The sequence below is a fragment of the Pleurodeles waltl genome, chromosome 10, assembly GCF_031143425.1.
Source record: "Pleurodeles waltl isolate 20211129_DDA chromosome 10, aPleWal1.hap1.20221129, whole genome shotgun sequence".
Taxonomy (NCBI): Eukaryota; Metazoa; Chordata; class Amphibia; order Caudata; family Salamandridae; genus Pleurodeles; species Pleurodeles waltl.
The window spans coordinates 34785955-34807661 of NC_090449.1; the positions used below are offsets into that span (position 1 = coordinate 34785955).

General features: G+C 46.1%; 1 protein-coding gene across 5 annotated transcripts in view; it reads left to right on the top strand.

The window, feature by feature from the left end:
• Positions 1-21267, top strand: part of LOC138260995 (catechol O-methyltransferase-like) — a 97341-nt gene extending 76074 nt beyond the window's left edge. For all 5 annotated transcript variants that reach the window (XM_069209582.1, XM_069209581.1, XM_069209580.1 and 2 more), the window contains 3 exons: positions 14-207; positions 14420-14551; positions 17868-21267. In XM_069209582.1, coding sequence (XP_069065683.1) covers positions 14-207; positions 14420-14551; positions 17868-18047 — 506 coding nt within the window. In that variant the 3' untranslated portion in view covers positions 18048-21267. The remainder of the gene's footprint in view (positions 1-13; positions 208-14419; positions 14552-17867) is intronic.
• The last annotated feature ends 440 nt before the right edge of the window (positions 21268-21707 follow it).

Sequence of the window (21707 nt, forward strand, 5' to 3'; positions counted from 1 at the left end):
GGTTTCCTTGCAGGGAAGATTGTGGACAAGGTGGTCCTGGAGACAAACCCCGGCACAGTTTTGGAGCTTGGCACATACTGCGGGTACTCAGCCGTGCGCATGGGAAGGCTTCTGGCGCCTGGGTCCCGCCTGATCACTTTGGAGATGAACCCAGCTTACGCCAAGGTGGCCAAGGAGGTTATCGCATTTGCGGGCCTAGACAAGCAGGTGAGCTCTTCCTGTCCTGGCTCTTTCTTCTCTTTGTGACACTTTTGTGAAAATTCCTGGTGTTCACTTCTGGAAAGGATGGACTATCATGGTCATTTATCCTCTTAATTGCCTCTAACCACTTCCAGGGCGACATAAAGTGTACCAGTGTTGGTGGTAAAATCACACCTGATGCTTTCAGCAAACCTGGCAAAGGCAAGACCCATCTGTGCTTGCTCCTGCATAAGCTGTCCTAGGCCTCTTCACGCCAGTGATGCATGTTTGCCTTGCTAGGGTGGCTGACACAGCTCCAAATTTTAAACTGTTGTTTTCCAGAAGGTGGACTGGATGTTGGTACTTACAATTGTCTTTTATAGCTGCCTTTGCTATATCACATCTGCAGAGCCTCATGGTAGCCAACTCCACGATGGCTAACTTTTTATTCTTGCTTCTGATGGATACTACTAACCACATATTTCTCCCCTTTAGACTATTCCCCAGGTACCAGGCTAGAACCATAATCTTTCATAGTTGTGCTCCTGTGCGCCCCTAGTTGGCACTGTTTCTCCATGTTGATTTGTTCCACCTCGAAAGCGATGGAACAGAGCTGCGTATAAGCACCACTCCTGTGCGCCAGGGTCCGTTCCTTCCTTTCCACGCCTTCAAATGCAGATCCAGAGCTCCACTTCCTTTTTCCTCAGTTTGACAAGGTCTTCAAAGTGAATTCCAGTGTGGAAGACAACAATTTCCCCACCTAAAACTAAAGGGTTAAAACCATGCCATGCCTGTCATAAATAGATCTCTCTGATAGATCCGTACAAAGTGTACATTTGGTATTTGGGCGTGGGGCGTGACTTCCAGTTGTGTGCTGAATGTGGCTTCATGCACCTGAAGAAGATCCAGGACCATGAAGCAAGGCCGAACATCGAAAGAAGACTTGATCCTTGTGTAAGTCCTGCTCCTGTTCCAAGTCCAGGGTGCGGACCTGTTGCTGCTCTCAAGGCCGACCCCCACAAAGGGGCTTCTTCACATCGAAGTCACTCAGTAAGACGATGTCCAAGTTGAAGAGGAAACACAAAAAGGAGAAGTGAGACTCAACCCCAATCTGCCACCTCTACCTAAAGAGATGTCACATGAGCATCAAGCTGCCACTTGATCTCTGATTGAGGATCGTATCCCACAGATGATGCCGATGCTCCCTAAACTCCATGGGGCATCGCTGACGACGCAGAAAGGAGAGGCCTTAAATACAAGACCATCTGTGTATTTTTGGCACTCTTTGGCTACCCTTAGTGCACCTTCAAGCTCAAAGGATCTCCAGGGGCCTCCAGTGGAGTTGCCACTGGCGGAGTCATTCTTGGTGCTGGCCGAGTCCCTGGAATCCACCTCGAGTTTAACACAAATTCCAGTGTTGATTTCCAATTCGGCCCCAAGGTCTGGGCCAGTCCCTCTTTCATCTTTGCCAATCCGAACATCACCAGCTCCAGAGGTGGATCCGCTGCTGACTCCAGTGTTCGATCTCACACCAAATCCATTTCTGCCCCGATTGAAGTCGTGCCCCAACTCCACTTCGGCACCCCTGGTTCCGATACAGCTTCAACAGGCAATGGACTTCCACCTCAGAGGCTGCAGCAGCTTTTTGGTTCTGATTCTGACCAGAGTTTACCACCATTTGTAGATGATAATGGGGACAATTTACCCTTGCATTATGATGATGGCAGTTCATAAATGGATTTACAAGAGCCCGCTAGTCTTGACACTTCCCCCGATACAGGGCTATTCCCTCTCTTGGGCTTCTAATGGAAGAGAATGCTTCCTTTGCTGTAGTAATCAGGTGTCCTGCTGAAGTCCTGGACCAACAACTGCCTTCTCTTGAAGTTAATACAAACTTCCTTACAAACGTTCTGCAACCCAGCCCTACTTCCTACAAGCCCTTTATTCATTGAAGCCCTAAGTGAGACTCTTATGGGCATTTGGTCTAAGGCTTCCTCTTGCTCTCCAGTGTACAGGCAGGTGTCCAAGTGTCAGTCTGGCACCTGAGAACCCCAATTTTTCTTATGCAGCATCCTACTCCTGGGAGATTCAAAGCTACCACTAGCGTAACCCATCATAATTCTTTCCCCGCAACATCTATTGACAGAGTTGAAAATAATCGAGGCGTCTTTCACTAATGACCGAGCTGACAAAAATCTATGGAATGCACTTCTTAGTTTAAAGAAGACATTTATTATTATTCCACCATTAGGTTCCTAAAAAAATGAAGGAGAATTGTAGGTCGAAGGCACACGTTTAAAAATAGTCACAGCAATGAAAGGAAAATATGTCAAAGTGATTCTTAACTGGAATGTACACAGCAAATATATGTAATTATATTATAGCATAATTGCAAAACAAAGGATAAAGTCAAAATTCATCACTGTAGGGCCTGCCAAGCTCTTCATCTTTCTCATGCCCGCAAGTTGATGACCCCTGTTCAACTGCGAGAAAGAGATATCCACCCTCACAGGACAAGTGTCTGTGTCAGGCATTTGATGTCCAATCCTGACCAAGGTCTCTGAAATTCCCCCTCGCTACTGACCATGGCCACCTTTTTATAGCTTAAACAATCATGGAAAAATCCTTCTGAAAGGCCCTCCCCTCTCAGATGTAAATATTCAACCATGCTGGCTATTGTAGGTCCGAGTTGGAAGAAAAATGTTGAAAATTGGCCAACCTTTCAAGGCTCCCCTTTCAAGGTCAACCTGTTCCCTGCACTGGAGAAAACAAAAAAATATGTGCTTTCTTATCATGCTATTGTGTTCCGTAAGAGAAAACACAAGCTTAGTTTACCATGTGGAAAAACACAGCTCATCTGCAATGTCTCAACTGCAATGTCTAACGCCACGATAAAGCCAACAGGCAGCTAAACTGAATACAACATGTAATCTGCAACTGGTGAACACTGAACAACTAATATGCACAGTGGTGAAACACAAAGTCAGTGGTCAAACCAACCTATTTTCACTACAATGGTGGATAGGATCAGCTGACGGAACCTAGTAGATTACAAATGCTGGTGACACCCTGAGGTGGCAGAAACCCTGGCTAGATTTGTTTGGCACAGCCAAGAATACATAAGGTTCATCCTTGTGTGTGTTGGAGATCCTGCGAGAGCACTCCTTAGTAGATGCAGTTCAGCTGGGGTGGAACACGGGACGTCTGTATAACTTTACGTCTGTCTCTCCTGCCCAGAGTTCTGAAGAAGATCAGGAATGACCAGGCCCAAGTCATCCTAGTGGATTCAGATTGGACCAGGAGAATGTAGTACCCAGAACTTCTAAGCATGTGTGTCTACTTTCCGATCCGGCTACCACTTCAAGAAGATCTGTTGCAGCAGCAGGGTAGGGTTCTTCATCTGAACCTGCACAATCTACACCTGTATGCCCGGAGATTGAGTGACAGCAGATAGTAGCATTTGACCTGTCAGCCTAAGTTGTGGTTGTCTTCCAGCATGACAGGCACTTTTCTACTAAGTCTATTTACGCCATGTAGGCTCAACACACGTTCCCTCGCAAACCGTTTTTGGTGCAATAGTGAAACCTTGACTTGGTTCTGACTTTTCTGCTGTGTAATCCCTTTGAGTCAATGCACAGCTGCTTGTTGTATCGTTTGACACTAAAGGCTGCCCTCATTGAAATCACTTCAGCTCATGGAGTGAGCGAGTGCCAGCACTCTTTGTGCAACTACCCTACACCACCTTTTTGATGCCGAGGACCAGGAACACCTTCTTGCAGAAAGTCATGACTCCCTTTCACATTGGGCAATGCATCACCCTCCCAGCGTTGTTTGCCCTGCCTCACCACTTGAAAGTGTAGGAGAGACTCCAGGGGGTTGGGGTAGGATTCCAAAAGAGTTTTAAGCTTTCATACTGATCTCAACAAAGACCAACAGTTGACGATCAGCTTGTGGGGTTCTCTGGGGCATGGTATGGCAGTGCACTAAAGGACTTTGTCTCAATAGACAGTCCTTTGTATGAAGATCTGCTACTTAGTGGCCAAAAAGCAGCTTCTGGAAGGACTGATTGCCCTTTCCGCCTGGGCCAAGGCTGCCACTACTGTGTTGGTATGAGAGTACCTGTTATTGACATCTGTCAGGTTGTGACGTGCACGGCAGTGCACACATTCATGAGGCACTATGGCCTTGACAGCTTGTTCCGACAGGAAGGGCATTCACTTGTTCCGTCCTGCAAGACTTTTTAGTCTGAGCCATTCCACAGAATTTCCACTTAGGAGGTATTGTTTTGGTATCTATTTTAAATGTGAGGAATCTGCAATTTAAAAGTATCCTTCAGAAGATCAAGCTACTCATCTTCAGTAATGCTCACTCTGGTGGATGCTCTAATTGAGGATTTCTCCCTGTCGACCCATTTCCGCGGTGTGTGGGGTGCTCTGTTTTGACTATCTAAAAAGGTCCCAAATTAGAGATCTGCCACTTGTACCTCCATCTGTTTTGTGCTCTACGTCCAAAGATGCAAAGAATCAAGCAAGAAAATAATGTTGGTGCACCGAGTTAGCTCTTCTCCATCAGTTCTGGGGTGGAACTAAGTCCATTCAGAGCCTCACAGCGCCACCTAGCGCACACAGGAGCACTGCTGAAAATTTTCAGAATCAGTCTGGTAACTGAGGAATACTCTAAAAGTAACGACGCTGTGGTTAATTTACTGGAAAGAACATTACTGGAGGTAAGTAACTCGTTCTTTTTCACCAGGCCTCCACTTATAGGATATCACATTGATGATTAATCTCTGGGAACAGGTGAGGCAGGGGTGGGGATGGAGGAACCGGAACTTTTAAATTCCTTCTCACCCATCTCCCATTTTTTGGTAAAATCGTAAAATAAAACAATTGTCATTCAACTGAAAGAGCAGATTGATGTCAAACTTCTCCTACATGACTTCAATGTTGCTTCATACTACATTGCTGCACTTGGACGACCACTATCTAAATTGTGTGTGACACACTTCGCATTGCAGACCTGCTTGTACGGCTTGACTTCTTTGCAGCCATGGACAAGTGATGATCAACCTCTCATAAGTCTCTCCAGAACCCACATTTATTTCACCAGACACCATCATTTGTTGGCTTACATCCAGTTTTGTCATTCAATCTCAACTCATTCACATGGCCTCCTCAAGTCCCATAAGGACCAATCCTCTACCCTTTGAGCTTCAACTTGTACTAGAAAGAACTTGGAGCACTCTTTGCTAGCCGAGGAGTGCACATTCACCATTATGTCAACATGGACAAAGTTACCTAAAAGCTTCCACTGTCAAAGATATGGACTGCTTCGAAGAATGTTTCTTCATCGTACAAGCTAAACCTGAGAGGATGAAATGTAGTCTCCTTGCCAATCCCATCAAAAAAGCTCATATCGAGGAATGGCTCTCCAAGATGAACCTAGGAGGATTAACGCACCAACTCACCACAAGACCAAAACTACTTGGCTTTGCCATCGACTGACTACTTCTTTAATATCCAGCACTGAGTACTGACAGAGTGGTATCGAATCTCATGTCTACAAACTATGAAACTCTGCATTCAGGTTCAGATTACAGAAGACACGTAATATCCCTGGTCTTCTCACACGTCACACCTAGGTGGTGGCAATACCAATCTCATTGGTGCTCCTGACTTCCAACCTGGCCTTTTCGAAGAGCAATATCTGCATTGTTGTGCGTCTTCTCAAACTGCTGAAGAATTTGGAACATGTCTCCCAAACTGACAGATCTACACTGTCTGCTCTTTCCAAGCCTGCATACTCCTTAAGACGTGCTGCATCGCTTACAAAGCAGATCACCCGCCAAAAAACTGCACATCCTGAAGCTCCAACTCAACCCCAGAATATTGCCAGAAAAGAAGTGAAAAGGTGCAAAAATAAAAGAGCCAGAGACAAGCAGCACACCTGGAAAAAGATCTAACACCCCTTCTCACTCCAAACTCACTTCTGTGCATTGCACTAAATAAATGAAGGCACCTCTCTTTAAAGACAATCACTTCCATCATCAGCGGGTGCTTCACCCCCTCCTCTTCCTACCCTCACTCCACACAGATGCTCTGGCCCTTCTGCTATCAGGATTATATACGCAAACTTGCATTGGTTCCTCACTATGCTACGTAGAGTCTATTGCTCCTCCGCTAGGTTTGCTTTCCATAAACATCAACGCAGACATACATCAAGAGTGAAGACCCTCTGAAACCCTCTGATTTCATAAATCCAGGTAAAACCTACAGAGAAGATGAAAGCAGGAACTGCCATGGCCAGAACAGCAGCCATCAGAAGAGTCTGCACACAGTACCAATGGAAAGATGTGCACAACTTCCGGAAGATGGGGCGCATCCAACCTTCAAGGCCATGGTATGTGGTTTCAGCCATAAGTGGGTGATCGAGATTCAGTCCTTCAATAAGTAGGAGAGATGATGGAACAGACCTGTCTCGCCAACTTCTCATCATTAGTCCAAAGAACTCCCTAACCTCCGCCCTGCCACAGTTTACTTAGTTAGAGATGGTGCCCAAGACTTGATGGAAATAACTATAGACCGGTTTCTATGGGGCTCAGTTCATCGTTATTCAGAAATTTAGCGTAAAGACATCTCACATACCTAAAAGATACACCTGGGGAAATATCATGGATATGAGCAAGGGTGCCTATTCTTCCTGGAAAGTGTGTTGGCCCCTGCACCAGCAAGCTCACAAGTATGTGGAAAGTATTCCAGATATCTTTGTAGGATGAAAAGAATCAACTTTTAAAGCCTATTGTGGACCATGAGAGACTGCACAGTGACATCTGAAAATTACAATTCAGAATTCTCTTTCTACGTTCCTGATATTGTACTCACAGGATGGAGATTTCCTAACCGGCCACTAACCCCTCCTCACCCCCCATTCCCCACATATCATTGCCCCCTAAACAGCAAAGTTCTCCAAGACAGATGGTGAGAGGGAAGAATCACACATCCTCATTTGGCTGTGCGGGGACTTTACAAAGGCCGCTCACTGGCGGTAAGCCAATGTACGGAACTGATGCTAGCCCTTATCTGGTCTGGCGACTCATTCGAGCACCACCCAGGGAGAAAAGTGCCCATGAGAGCCTGTGAATGTAAAGCTCCTAACTAAGTTGGGGGTGCCAGTGATCTAGAAAGTCTTCCCAACATTGGTTCTAAAAGAATCTCATTCAACAAAGAAACAACACACATATAGGGGCGTAACAAAGGCCCCCGCAGCCCAGCTCCAGGGGGCCCCCTAAACACAGCACCTGGCCTGTGTGAGGCCGGAGGGGAGCCCCCTCTACGTAATGTGAAGGGCGGCCCTTCCAGTTTTGTTACGCTACTGCACACATACAAAGTCGCACCACGCCTCCCAGCAAAGAGCATGCCACATTTGCAAGAAAATATCAGCTTTCATACCACCTCTTATGGTCAGGGTGCTGAAGATGATTTTAAAGAAATTCTGTTTTTGTACTCCGTGTCATGCTGTGTACATAAACCAGAAGAAGTTGAATATATGTGCAGTATTTGTATATGATCTGGGATATGTCTCTTTAAACAGAGATTGAAGGATAAAGCTACTCCTAGAGCCCAGACTGTGAAGTCTTCAACAAACATCACAGAGGATGCTGGAGCAAAGCCGGAGAATACTGTCTTCTGGAAGTTCTAGCGCCTTCCGCCTCACATGTCCAGCCTTACCGTGGGCAAGTGAAATTCCTACTTGCAGACGATCTAAGCTTCTCAGTGAAGACTAAATAGAATTGTCCTACTTTGAAAGAAAAAAAACAAAAGAGGGTGCAGTGGTCAGAAATTAGGGTCACCCTGGTCTGTGATCCCAGTCTGATATGGCTGTTAAAGTAAAATACTGAGCTCACACCAACTCTCTTGCTTTCATGATACAATCAAATGTCTTACCCTGAATCTGCCAATACTCTGACCTCCATGCTAACATCTGTATTTCTCTTTCTAACTCTGCTTTGCCCACGCCCCTCTGGCATCTGTGTCTCCTTCCTGTCTGGGTCTCAATCTCTCTATCCTCCCTCTTGCATACCTCCTTTCCTGACCCTCTGCTGTGAACCCTCTCCCCCTTGGTAAATCATCCCCCCACTTTCATTGTGTTTCTCTTCTCCTCTTTGTACTTCTCTCCCTACCTCCCACCCTCCTTCCCAAACATTCATGTCTCTCATCCTCACCCTAATTACCTCCTTCTCTTGCTGTGTATCCCCTTCTTCCGCCACACATTGCCTTCTCCCTCTTTATCTCCCACCCTTGACCCTCACTGTTTCCTGTCCCCACCCTTTGTTCTTCTGCATGCCCTTCTCACCTCCTTCCCTTCTCTACAATATTGTCCTTGTTCTTTGCCCCTCCTTACTCATGCACTAAACAATTATTCTCCATGGTTAACCCCTCTTCCTTCTCAACCCTTCTTTTCTTCACTCCTGTGCCTTACCTTTCTTTTACCCCCTGCCACCATTTGTCTTCTACTAACCTCACTTTATTGACCTTCATTCTCCTTCTGCCTCTCTGCTGTTCCTTCACCCTTTCAATATGCTTCCAACCTCCATGATGGTTTTTCCTCACTTCGTCCTGTTTTCCCTCTTACACTCAACCACTTGCGTCCACCCCGCTGCTCCCTCCAACGTGCCCAACTCTCTTGCTCCTCCGGCGTCCCTGCCTTCCGCCCTTCTTTCATAGCCCTCTGTGCTCTCCAAGGAGGGACTGCCCGCCTCCCCTTCCCACCAGCCGCCCCACTCAGCTACCCTTAGCCGCCCAGACAAGCCGCCTGAGAAACCGCTGGCGCCCCGGCGCTGGCGCCTGCAGGAGGCCCTGATTTTCACCACTCTGCAGTGCCTGCAGCTGCCGCTCCAGTTGTTCTCCCGCTCGCCGCCGCCACACTTGACGCCAGCCTTCCCAGAGGAGGAGGAAGAGGAGGAGGAGGAGGAGGAAGAGGAGGAGGAAGAGGAGGAGGACTGCAGCTGGGGGGACGCGTCCTCTGGACGTGGGATACGCAAGGTAAGATCCCCCCTCTCTGTTTCCCACCTCACTGGAAAGCTGTGAATTTTTCAGATGAGACTCCTTTGCTCTTGGCTGGGTGTCGATACGTGTGCGCGGGTCTAGAATTAGTCAGTGTCTTGAGTAGCCTAGGCTGCTTTATCACAGGACTCACACGGTGAAATTGTGGGTGGGCGAGAGTCGGCAAAAACCTGCCTCAACACCTATGAAAAGGGAATTTCCACCCAATACGCTTGTTTAGCTGTTGAAGTTCCCACAAAACAAAATCTCAGAATCACCCGTCATTTTATTTTTTACAGCCTAACTCCTGTCACCTTAAGCTGACAGAGTTGGCCAAAAGTTAACACTTGGCATCCGCTGTCTGTCTACCTCCTTGCTGTGCGCTGACACATTTCAGGTGGCAGAGGAACATGTGTTACTTTGTTGCTTCATTTGGGAGCTCTGGCATTTGTGCTTCTCATAAAGTAACAAATGAGCATGTGCCGCTCGTCCGCGTGAAACATGTCAGGGAAGTGCAAGGAGTGAGATAGATGGCGGCGGCTGAGGAATAACTTTTAGGCGGATTCTGGTCATGGCTCAGCCCTTTCTGAGGTTGTAATGTACCTGTTTTTTTATTTTTTGCAACCTTTAAGGATCTCTCTTACAGCCCCAAGTTGCCATCACCTTTGTTTGCTGAGGCGACCTTCCCTCTTATGTTTCTTCAAGATAGACTACGGAGTGGTACGGCTGGTCACGCCACTAATAGACTCTCTAAGGTACACTTCGTCTACCTCGAAACCTCTCACCAAACTGCATTGCCTGTCTTCTGATGGGCTTGCGCTGATGTGTCTATGTTGCCTTGTATACCGGACTTCCTCTGGCTGCCTCAGGGGATAGAACTAGAGATCCTGTGCGTGACCCAGAGAGCCACAGTGGTCACTGCGCACTTTTGTTGAAAGTTAACTCTGTCTGTACTGACCCAGTCTTATTCCTGGGTGGTTACAAACCTGCCACCACAGTAAAGGGGTTCAAAGTGAAGTTGCATGTCAGCTATTGAAATTATATTGAGGAAAAGATCTTATTAGCGGATTGCCACTCTGGATTTACCTTTCAAAGGGCGATAGACCTGCACTCCTAAGTATTCACTTGCATGTCCTTCCCCCCCGCTTGCATTTACTCTTTTGAGCTTGCTAGATGCATTTGACGTGGCAGATCCACGGTGGGACAGGATGCCTGGAGTTACAGATCCTGCTCCACTACAGAGCCACTCTTTTCTGGGTACGGATGAGATTACGGTACCTCGCATCTTGGCATTCGCAGGCTGTGTATTGTGTTACCCAGGATACGATCTCCTGCATATGAAAGCGCTGGTCAGTGATGCTCAATAACTAACCCTTTAGATGGGAGCAGGGGTGGACAGAGGACAACTGGCTGCACTTCATGGCAGAGGGACAGTCACCCATCACCTGGGTGTGCACAGGTCGTGCCGAAGCATGAATCCCTTTACCTTAGCCTGCAGGGACACGTCTGGAGCTGTGGGCGCAGTGGAGTAGCGGGATACTTCGTGAAGGGATCCCAGGCTCTATAATTAATAGACGTATAGATCTAGAAGTGAGAAGGAGATCATTGAGACAAGATAATGTTTCTTATACATTTCTTCGATTAAAAAAATGCAGTTATTTTATTGTATTATGGTTGCATTTATATGCTGCTTCATATCCCGGAGGAGGCAGCAAAGTGCTCTTGAAGGACGGGTAGAACCCTACTCCATTAGGTACTCATAGTTGGAAGAGTGTGTGCTTATAGAATGACTTATTGAGGGAGTGTTTTGGTGTGATATGTGATGAACAGAGGAGTCTTGTTATCTTCTCGCATGTAGATGCCCTTTAATGTGTGCCGATGGCGGGTGGAATTGTGTAAGCATACCCAACATCTACAATAGCCCAGACCACATCTACTACTTATGTTATGGCTTGAGTTATTTTATATATACTAAAAACAGAGTAATTTCAACAATGATGGCACTAGAAGATGGACAAGAATAGGGCCATTTTTACAGTCTGAAAACAGAATGTTTGGGCTTAATGTGACACAATTCAATAAGATGTTGGCACAGATGTCCTCTATGGATACATAGTCAATGCATAGGCAACGTATCTGTGCGTCGTTGAAGATTCCTTGGAAGGAGACTCAGCCAAGGTGTTAACTAAAGTTGGCAATTTGCTCTAGAGACATACAAGGTGGTACAGGGAGAAGACGTTTCGTACAAGTTGAGGACTTCTTAAATAGAGACATAGCCAACACGTGTTTCGTTGAGAGTGGCTTTTTCAAGGCTTTACTCCTCTAATAGATAAATCAAGATGAGGGATGTTTTATTTCTAGAAAAAAATTGAGAAAAATGTAAGTGAGAAGAATATCTAATTCCCGTAAAGAACTCCGCCATTTAGTTACAGGTAGCGACGGGCTTGCAGTCACAGTGACATCCCTGATGGATCTCGGTCTAATGAGGCACCTATTTACTAAATTTTCCCTACAACTAAATAATGTGTATTTTCTTTCTTACTTCTTGACTAATTATGGTACGTAAGGTCAGCATTATCCACTGCTTCTGTTTAAGCTGCGATGCTTACACAGCGTCTTTGTATATGGTTGGAGGACTATGGGCTCCATTGACGTCATGCGTAATCTAATGGGCGATGTTATCATGCCGCTGGGATTGGGTCGCAGTGCTTACGTGTGGTTTGGCACACAGAGGAGGTAGAGATAGCTTTCTACATGGTTGTGCCTACTGTCTAGGTTCTGCTTCTTGGCTGGCCATGCTCTGGAGTTGTCTGTCGGGGGCAAACAAACACGTATTTACTACTTTTATTAATTCCAGAGAGTCTTGGATGTTTCTTGTCTGTGCTGGGAGTGACTTCCAGGGTTTTTCTCCCTGGACATAGGAGGATCCACTGATGTATGACTTCTGTAGGGTTGGATGTTCAGCTGTGGTGCTAGTCTAAAGTGCTCGTTCTGGTCGTGTGCTGGGACCTGGCACCCATGCTGATCCTTCTCCACGACAAGCCTTGCGTGGGCGGAAGGTCCTTCTCTTTCCGGCAGCAGAACTCTCTAATTCACAGGTTTCTCTTGAACGGAGTGTGGACCAGTGCTGCAGATAGCCCTTTGGCAATGCAGAAAGCCTTGAAGGAGAAGACTCTAGAGGACTGGGGGGTTGGTGACGCGGTCACGTCCGCGAGGTTGTAGTAGTTGTCTATCTGCTGCAGTTCATTTGTTCTGAAATAGGTGGAATGGTGCTACTATGTAGCGTCTGCTTGCATAGTCTCCAGAACCAGGGCAATGGTAGCCTGAGTGTCAGTGGGAACCCTAGGTGTGGGATAGTCCTTCAAAGAGTTCACGTGGTGTTGAAGGAACTTCTGGTGATGGGTCATTCCAAGGATGATGAGCTACAAGATGGGGCCCATGATCACTTTCATGAATCTTACTTCAGTAGGTGCCTCTGGACCACCAGGCCCCGTGTAGTTAGTGATTGGTGGTCCTTCCGTCCTCTGCAAACCAGCGACTTGGTGTTTGATGAGTAGAAAGTGGTTCATCAGCAGCCTTTGGTCCTTGGCCGCGTGTGTCACTGGTGTACATGGCCTGTCAATTCACAAAATGCCAGTGATAGAAGTGACGTCACACATCACTTGAACCCCGAGCACTCCTCGCCCCGCATTCATCAGAAGCCGCAGCTGAGGGGCAGTGGTCGGGGCAAGGAGTGACCATGTATAAAGTAACTGGGAGAGTTATGTACTATAAGAAGTAACCGTGGCTCTCTCAGCCGGGCTCGCTCCATGTTCTCATCTGAGCCTGTACAGCCCCTGAGACCAGGGGCAGCGGGGGGGGGGGGGGGGGGGGGGGCGCTGGGGTAGCAAAGAGCAATCTAGGGGAGGGGGGATAGCAGCTCCTATGCTACTCTCTCACGCCCATGGTGAGATGTCATTGAAAACACATGTAAGCCAAGGACACTGGTGGCTGCAGGGATTGGTAATTGAGGAAGGAACCAAGGAATTCCTGTTGAGATTGATCTCGGAGTCAATAATTCCCGGAACCGTGTAAAGTCACTTGGTGCATCCGTGTTATGATTCCAAGCAGTATATACACAGGAAGCAAGCGAAGAACGGGTAATTGCTGCCCTCTAGTGGTTACTCGGGGATTACTCTCCTGGTGAGTTGAACAGAAGCGTCCGTGCCCCAGTGGGCATCCACGCAGGAAGTTCTGCAAAAGGCCGCCCTCTGCGAAGGGCGGAATCCAACACAGATGTTTGTTTTTGTCACCAAGGAGGAATGAAGAGGTGCTTAGAAAACCATTTTGAAAAGAATGGATGTTTCCTTTAATTCGGAAAGTATTTTCTTCCATGGTGGGGTACACTGCCTAGGCATGGGGAGGGAGGCTGTCGACCGTCTCCCGGAACACAAATCTCTTTAAGTCTAGGAACCCTGAAACAGCTATCAGCAGTTTCGTGCCTAGAAGCCCCGTGTCCACTCCCAGGAGTATTGCTGAATGGCAGACAGATCAGCCCGGGGGGAGGTGTGGCCGGTGCGGCTTTCATTCTCTAGTCTGCTCCCCGTTTCCGCGGGTTCATTTATGCAGATGCGGCAACAAAAAACGGCGTGTTGAAGTGTGTGCAGTATTTATCATGATAAAGCCAAATAGGGTAATACTTTTGTATTTGCCTGGGGCTGTTTTGTTTTCGGATCTGCCCCCGCCGGCCTTGTCCTAAATTAATTACCCCCGACGGTGACAGCAGAGCTAGCGCTCGAGGGCAGTTGGGGGATAAAAGGCCTTGGAGAGTGCTCGGTTGTGTTAAACAGTCTCTCTTGATTTGAAAACATCAGGCAAACAAAAGTAACTTCCTCACCTACGGTTAAAGAACGTTCTCCCCGGGCCCGGCGTCAGTAAAGTGCCTTGAGACGAGCCCGGCAGGCAGCTGCTGGAGGTCAACTCCCCCAGAGCCCAGCCCACCTGTCATTGTATAATAAACCAGAGTTGCGGGTCTGGGGGTGTGGGGGAGAGGACCCTGACGCACCCCTACATTGTCTCCGATGGCCTCCCCTGCCCCCAGATCCTGGGGTTAATGTGAGTAACGCCCAAAGTAAGACCCTGTCCTCACCAGTGGCGCCCACCGCACCCACCTCTCTAGTCTGATCCCAAAACATGACATCTCTTCTGTTTCATCCTAGGTTGAAGTCCTCGTCGGGTCCACCACAGAGCTGATCCCGCAGCTGAAGAAGAAGTTGGACATTGACACGTTCGACATGATCTTCCTCGACCACTGGAAGCAGAGTTACCTCCCGGACACCAAACTTCTTGAGGTAAGGCGTCCACCCTAAAGGCTTGCCCCTCTTTCTGTTATGTGGGATAGAGTACAACACTGAAGACTAACACATGAGGCGGTGTGACCCTCCCCTCCCAGCTGGCAGCCAGTATTGCTATATTTGAGATTAGTAATTCCAATGGCTTGTAGCCAAAATATCTGAATCTGTGCTCTAAAAAAAAATAGACCTCTTCCCTCATTACTCTGGGATTCTGACGTTTATGAATGGACCAAAAATGTTACCAATTCAAAGTCTGAGGCCAAGAGGCGTACAGCACATCCCTCTTGTACCCCCCTCATTATCCACGCACCTCACCTCACACTGGAAGTGTCGGGGGGCACCGAGGTTGGTGGGTGGCAGACAGACAGATGTGTTTTTTTATGTATTAATTTTTTACATTTGAACATGAAGGCGAGACAGTGTGATATGTGGTTCCCCCATTACTGCCCTGCACCTGGGTAGTGGCTTGAAGACATGGGCAGGTGATTTTGTGGGGTCATAAATAAAAATAATTACAGGTGGGTAAAAGATCGACAATGGGAATGTTCCTCCTCGTGGTGCCGAGTGAAATCATAGAGCACTCAAGCTTTGCTCTTGTTGTCCATTTGATGTCATGCAGAACCCCCTTAATGAAAATATCCCCAGTATTCACTGTTTCCCACCTAGAACTCTATACATTCCTCCTTGCAACCTTGCCGCCTGCCTGCTAACTAGTTGGTATTGGCAGTCAGGGCGAGTACCTAATATTACCAAATGGTACAAAGAGATGAAGTTTCCGTCTTGAATCCCTGCTTTACCTCTTTCCACGATGATCTTTGAGCGCGTGGGAGCTGGAATCAATCTCATCTTGTCTGGTGGCATCTGCAGGTGCAGACTCGTTCCACATTTCTGGTCCTCCCCTTTGTTATTTAAAGCGGCTTATGAATGTATCACTTCGTGACATCTATATTTGTGATATATTCCTACCACCCCTTGTATTGCTTTAATCTTGTTATGCACCTATTGCTTCGATAAAAACCAACAGCACCTGTGCACCTCTTGCTCATGTTGTGCTGGTATTTACCTCACAATGGAGAGTTGTGGCTTTCAATGTCTGTTTTGACGTTCTCTGGAACCCACAAAATGAGCATTTGGATGCCTCCCTGCTCACAAAGCCCAAGAAAAGTGCTTGTGAGGATGCATTTGGCTGGGTATGGTTGAGATTTAACAGGATATGGGTATCTTAGATTTTGGGGGGCTGGGGGCTGTGCCTGATCCCACAAAATAGTGGAATCGCTGAGTCACTCAAGCAGGTACTTCCAGGTCCGCCACAGTCCCATAGAGTGAGGAATGATGTGGAAAGGGTAGCAGTGTCCCCAGTAGGCCCATGGAGCCTCGTGCAGCATAACCTTGGGTTTAGTCCTGGTAAATGGGCTACAATTCTGAACTTTATTTTGACTGTGAGAATCTTTGCTGCAGTAGTTCAGAAGGATGTCTGCAGAGAGAAATGTCTGCGTGGTTCCATTAACCCTACAGGACAAAGCCTAGGTCTGAAGATGCCTAGGTGCTGCAACCTTCCATGGGTTTTTAGAAATCTCCTTGCCCATTGTGGTGGGCAGAGAGCAGCATACACCTGAAAGAAGCCTGCATGGAGGTCCTCTTGAGATGAGTACCACCCAGGACCCACAAGGCTCTGCAGCCCAGCTCACGAGAGCGCATGGAAGGACACATGTTGCACAAAGATTGAGGACCTGTAGGAGGCAATGCTACCCATTCCACACCACCCGCACACTGTCCTATTTCCAACCTGAGAGACACACCAAGGTTTTTCCTTCTGACTGTAGGCATTAGGGTGGTCTGTTCTCTCCATTATACAAGAAAAGCTTCAGTCACCATTTACATATTTGTGAATTGTCTGAGGCTGTGATTCCAGATCAATTCGAATCCTTGCTGCAGCCCATATGATCCAGGTGATATTGCAGGGCAAAGTTTCATTTGGACCCAGATCCTAAGTCCCAGTTCAAGTTCTAGATAGTAAAATGGTGGACCCAAGAGATGTACCACGTGTAGCAGGTGCACCCACTGAATAACAATTCCAGCAGTGATCATCTGCTTTTGAGAAATGAGACCATGGAGTTTGCACACTTGAGGAATGGACTTTGGGTGCTAACTGTTGGTCGCTGGTCCACAGTTTGCAGACACACATCTAAAAGTGGTGTCAGTCACATCTTTACTTAGTTTATATCACCTAAAGCTTGATAATATGATAAAATAGAGACCCAGTGTCGATGGCTATCATAATGATATTTTAGTTCAGCAAATTACAGTTGTCTATTAAGATACAAGTATTCGTGACAGGAATGCTTAGGTTTGGGTGGCTGGAATCATCCTTCCCACTCCATGATCAACTTATCTCACATATTCATTCATTCATCCATCTACGCACTCACCCATCTATTCAATCACCCAGTAATTTGTCCATCGTGTTCTCATCTAGTCACCTATGTATCCATTCACACACATTTATTCAACCTTATCCACCCACTCACCGTCAACACAACCACACGCAGAAAATTGTCAATCAAGGAAGACTCATTTTCACTTATAAATTAGTTAAGTCTGTTGGCTTTAGCAAGCTTGTATAGTTGGCTCTATGAGTTTTTGTAGGGAAGAGGTTTTAATAACAGTATATTTACATTAGTAAGCTCAACTGGAGCATGTAAAATAAACAGTGACTGCAGCCTCCAACACAGGTACTTGGATAAGAACATGAAGGAGAGCTTACTCGGTCTGTAAGCTCATCCTCATGGGTTTGAGGGTCCATGGCCACTCCTGTGTTGTTGCCCAACACTTCATAACCGAGTGTGTTTGAATCCATTTAGGTTAGCAGTTGAGGGCCCTGGTGGGTAAGTTGTGTACATTGTGGGTATTTATTAGCTGAAGTGTGTCTTCTATGAAGGTATATCTGTAACTTTGTTTCCCTGGGTTCCCCCCAGTGTGTGGTTGTTGTTTTTTTTGTTTTTTTAGTATCTAATTTGGCCAAACACTGTTGCTCTTTACGTCCTTAGGGCTGAGAGTCAGAAAGTTGCTCCAACACAGCCATCTTGAGAGTCTTCGGCTTGTTTTCCTTGTGAATTACAAACTGTTCTTTACTGCAAATGCTTCTTATGGTTTCTTTTATCACTTTGGATTTAATGCACCTGGGGGGTGGCCAGAAGGTTATTCCATAAGTCTGTTCTATATAAATAATATATATATCATAAATTATTATAAAATAATTGAAACATGGCTGATTTTTTCACCTACCTCAATCTCTTCTGTTTCCTGCTTGCAGGAGTGCGGCTTGCTCCGGAAAGGAACAGTGCTCCTTGCTGACAATGTGATCTGTCCTGGCACCCCCGACTACCTGCAGTATGTGCGGAGCAGCCCAAAGTACCTCAGCCAGCACTTCCCATCAGTTCTGGAGTACACCAACGCCCCGGATGGCTTGGAGAAGTCCGTCTACCTGGGCTAAGTTCAGAAAACTGGGCCTTCTGGAGACCACGCTTAAAGAGCGCAAACAAGGACTTGGTGGGCATTATCTCTGCCAAGGCGACCGGGTCTATGCTCAGGACTTTGTAGGGCATGCACCTACATGGTTCACGTTGGTCAACAGCCAGATGCTCCCTTTACTTCTGCCACAACTTTCACCCATTACCAGTCCTCCAGGAGATGATCTCTAGTGGGGCTTTACTTGGACCAGCATTTCCTTCACGAAATCTAGGCTTTCTCATCGGTTAGGTGAGCTACCATCTCTTGGGACAGAGCAACCGTTGCTCTCCGAAAACAATCACAGAATTCCACGAAACCGATCTTCGAGGAGAAACAATGTTTCATCAGATCTCTGAAATGACGCTAATGCAATTGTTACATTCAGATGGGAAATGCAAGTTTGTAGAATTTGAAGTTTATCTTTAGGTAAAGAACGCCATTCCCTTAGACTAAAAAGGCCACCTAGGAACTTAGTAATTAACTTTGCTGTTTGATCTAGTCTTCTGCAGTGGTGGAACCCTTTCGACTACATCGAATCAGCTGGAGTGAGAAGTTCTGTATCACAAGAGGATCCATCACTCATACGGAACAGCAACAGATCTCTGGGAGTAAAAGAATGTCTCGCTCCAATACATGAAATGACTTTTCATTCAATAAACACACCCTGATAAAAAAAATAATTACTCACCGGATGCTTTAAAGGCACACCCAGCTCTGATGAAAATGAGAGCTGGAAAATGAAGCAGGAGAAGGAATTACAAGAAAGAAGACCCATATCCTAAAGGGACAGAAATAAAAGATCCAGGGAGTTTTAGACTTGACTCAAACTCTGGTTTCTACAAACATCTGAATTCCCCAATCTGCAACTGTGGACTGTATAAATACCACTTATTTTCCACATCACAAATAAAGCTGGAGAACAAGATCTTCTTTGCACATGCCACATTCTGCCTGCTCCTCAACCAACTAACACATTTGTGCTATGTTTGCACCTACTTCGTTTCTTATTAGAGCAAGTGTTTTTTCTCCTTGCCCTTCTTTTCGGATAGAGTTTTGATCTACTAAAAACCACCAGACAGAGAATGGTGCTAAGGCAGATAGTAAATGGCAAATGTGTTCCAGGAAAGCTGAATAGTATATAGCCACCACACCAGTAAAATGCCAAGGATGCATTAAGGTAAAACCTGCTCTGAACCATCTACCAGATTCTGCAGTCTTCTGGTAAATGGGCAACTTCTCGCTCCAGATGCCCTTTCCCTCTGTCAGTCATTCTGCAACATGACAGCCTCGTTTTCACATCTTCACTCCTTCTTCATTTGACTGAGATGGAAACCAGCAAGAAGTCATTCAAGAGAACATTTGAGTCATTCAACCTGGTGATGCATTTCTCTATCCTACGGACTGACCAGATCTGGTCTCTAAGAGACATCCATGGCAGAAGCAAGGCCTTTTCCTCTGCGTGTTTCTGTTCCTCAAGCTATTTCTGCAGCCATTCTCCTATTGTTGAATCTTAATACCCAGTGATCATGTTTACGGCTACAATGGTACGAGATACCTGGCTTCGCAAACTCCTTCACTCATATTAAAGTTATGTTGAGATTCTGGGTCAGTGTTTCTTGACACACAAAATAAGATTTTAAGCATATCTTAGCTTAACTGTCACAAAGCATTTTGCTATATTAATCAAAAAAGACCAGGTGTGTTTAGAAAATTAACAAATAGACCATTAGAATGCAGGGATAGAAGGACCTTAATAGCACAATAAGCTTTAATTAAATTTGTGTATTTGCTATGGAAGAAATGTAAGTTAACCGATTGGTCCCCTTACTGGGCATACCCAGGTCTTCAGTTAAAGTAGTCCCAGGGACGTTGGGTCACCTCCACGTGCACAGAATTGGTGATTGCGATGAAAGCACAATTTTCCACTGAACCATCATGTGGTAAACACTGGTGGTATCGGATAAAGAAAATATCTTTGCCACTTTAGCTGAAGAGGCATTCTGCCACCCACCCCTCTGCTTGCATGCGAGACCATGTGACTTGTTAGAAAAGGCATTTGTTCCCAGTGTTGGTGGTACTTCTGGCCACCACTGCTGTCGTGGAGAAACAGCCCTGGGTGTGCTAAGACAACACACCCCTAAAGAGGTTAGGTTGTGTGGGGAAAAAAAACTGTGAAGCTATTTGTGGGAATTAAAGAAACCAATGGTAACGATGCAATATAGGAAAGGAAATATTAAATGTTCTGGTGTGTTCAGTAAAATGTGAAACATTAAGCATGTTTCGGCCAAATATGGTATGGGCTTCCTCAGAATAAGAATACACTTTGTTGATTTAGAAGGGTATCTTGTGAGATATTTGATGCGCCTTCCTGACTGATCAGCTTGGATCACGTGGCACTGTTTCAGAGCAAGTGTATTGGGTGAATGTGTCACACAACTTACCTCCTGGGAGAATATAAGCAAGTGCACGTAACAGTTTAATTTCCAAACCATCCAAACATCACAAATTGTGCCGGTAAGCAAGGTCTCATAGGCTAAGTTGCTGATCTAATGCAGGGTTTTCAGTGTGCCTTGCAAATGTTTGCAGTGTATAGATTCTACTGTGTGTCCTTTTTCTGTAGACCTCAGGCTTCGCTAGAAAAATAGAAATGCAGCGTGTCGCTGCAGTGCTTAACATGTATATTAATGTCCGCTTCAAAGTTATGGCCCAATCCAAGCACTCTATGGGATTGTTTGTAAACCCACTGATGTGCAAACCACTTTCATGAGCAACGGACGGATATCGTAGGAAGTACTGTTAGGGAAGAAAATGACACTTTTAGAAAGAAGATGAGCTCAAAGACAGCTCAGTATTTTTTTTTTATTAACCTATTAATTTCACCAAAACTAGTTGACATTTCTTTATTTGCATAGGTGATGTTCGTTGAAAATCTGTGTAAATGGACAGAGGGACTAAAGAGAACAAGAATTTTGAAGGTGCAAAAGGCATTTAGCCGCTGGGAAGATGTTGGGCAAGCGTAACTATTTTGTATTGTGCTTAGTACCAAGAAAATGGTGTTAGAAGATTCCCCACTTTCTCTAGGCTCAAGCAGTCTGCACCCAATTGTATGTTTGCCTGGAAATTATTTTACTCTAATCAAAGGGCAAAGGCTTCTTTCTCTGGCTTTTTAACTTCCTCAAATAAATGATCAAAGGTTATCAGAAGTTGTGGTGATTATTTGTGGAACAGTATGCCTACCAGGTCCCGTGATAAGCCTGCATTTGAAGAACATTGCAAAGACCCGCTTAAAAGGAGATTGACCCCTGGTGGCTACTGGGTGGGTCATAAGGAAATATATGCAACCGGAATCACTTTGAGAGTAATTTATTAAGTTTCAACTTTTACTTAGACATACACATTTATTCTTACGATTATCAATAACTTGAGGATCGAGTTTCAAATAACAGATGCTACATTTTCAGGTAGGGAGAGTGTCCAAGGCGGTGACCGATTTCCCTCCAAATGGCCAGTTACACAAAACTTTGCAACCTGACGTTCCAGTTTGTCGTCATGGACCCTGCGGTCTTGGACCGGGAACAATCAGACATTGCCGTGGCTACACTGATAGGCTAAACATAGGGGCATATTCAGTCACCTTGCTGCA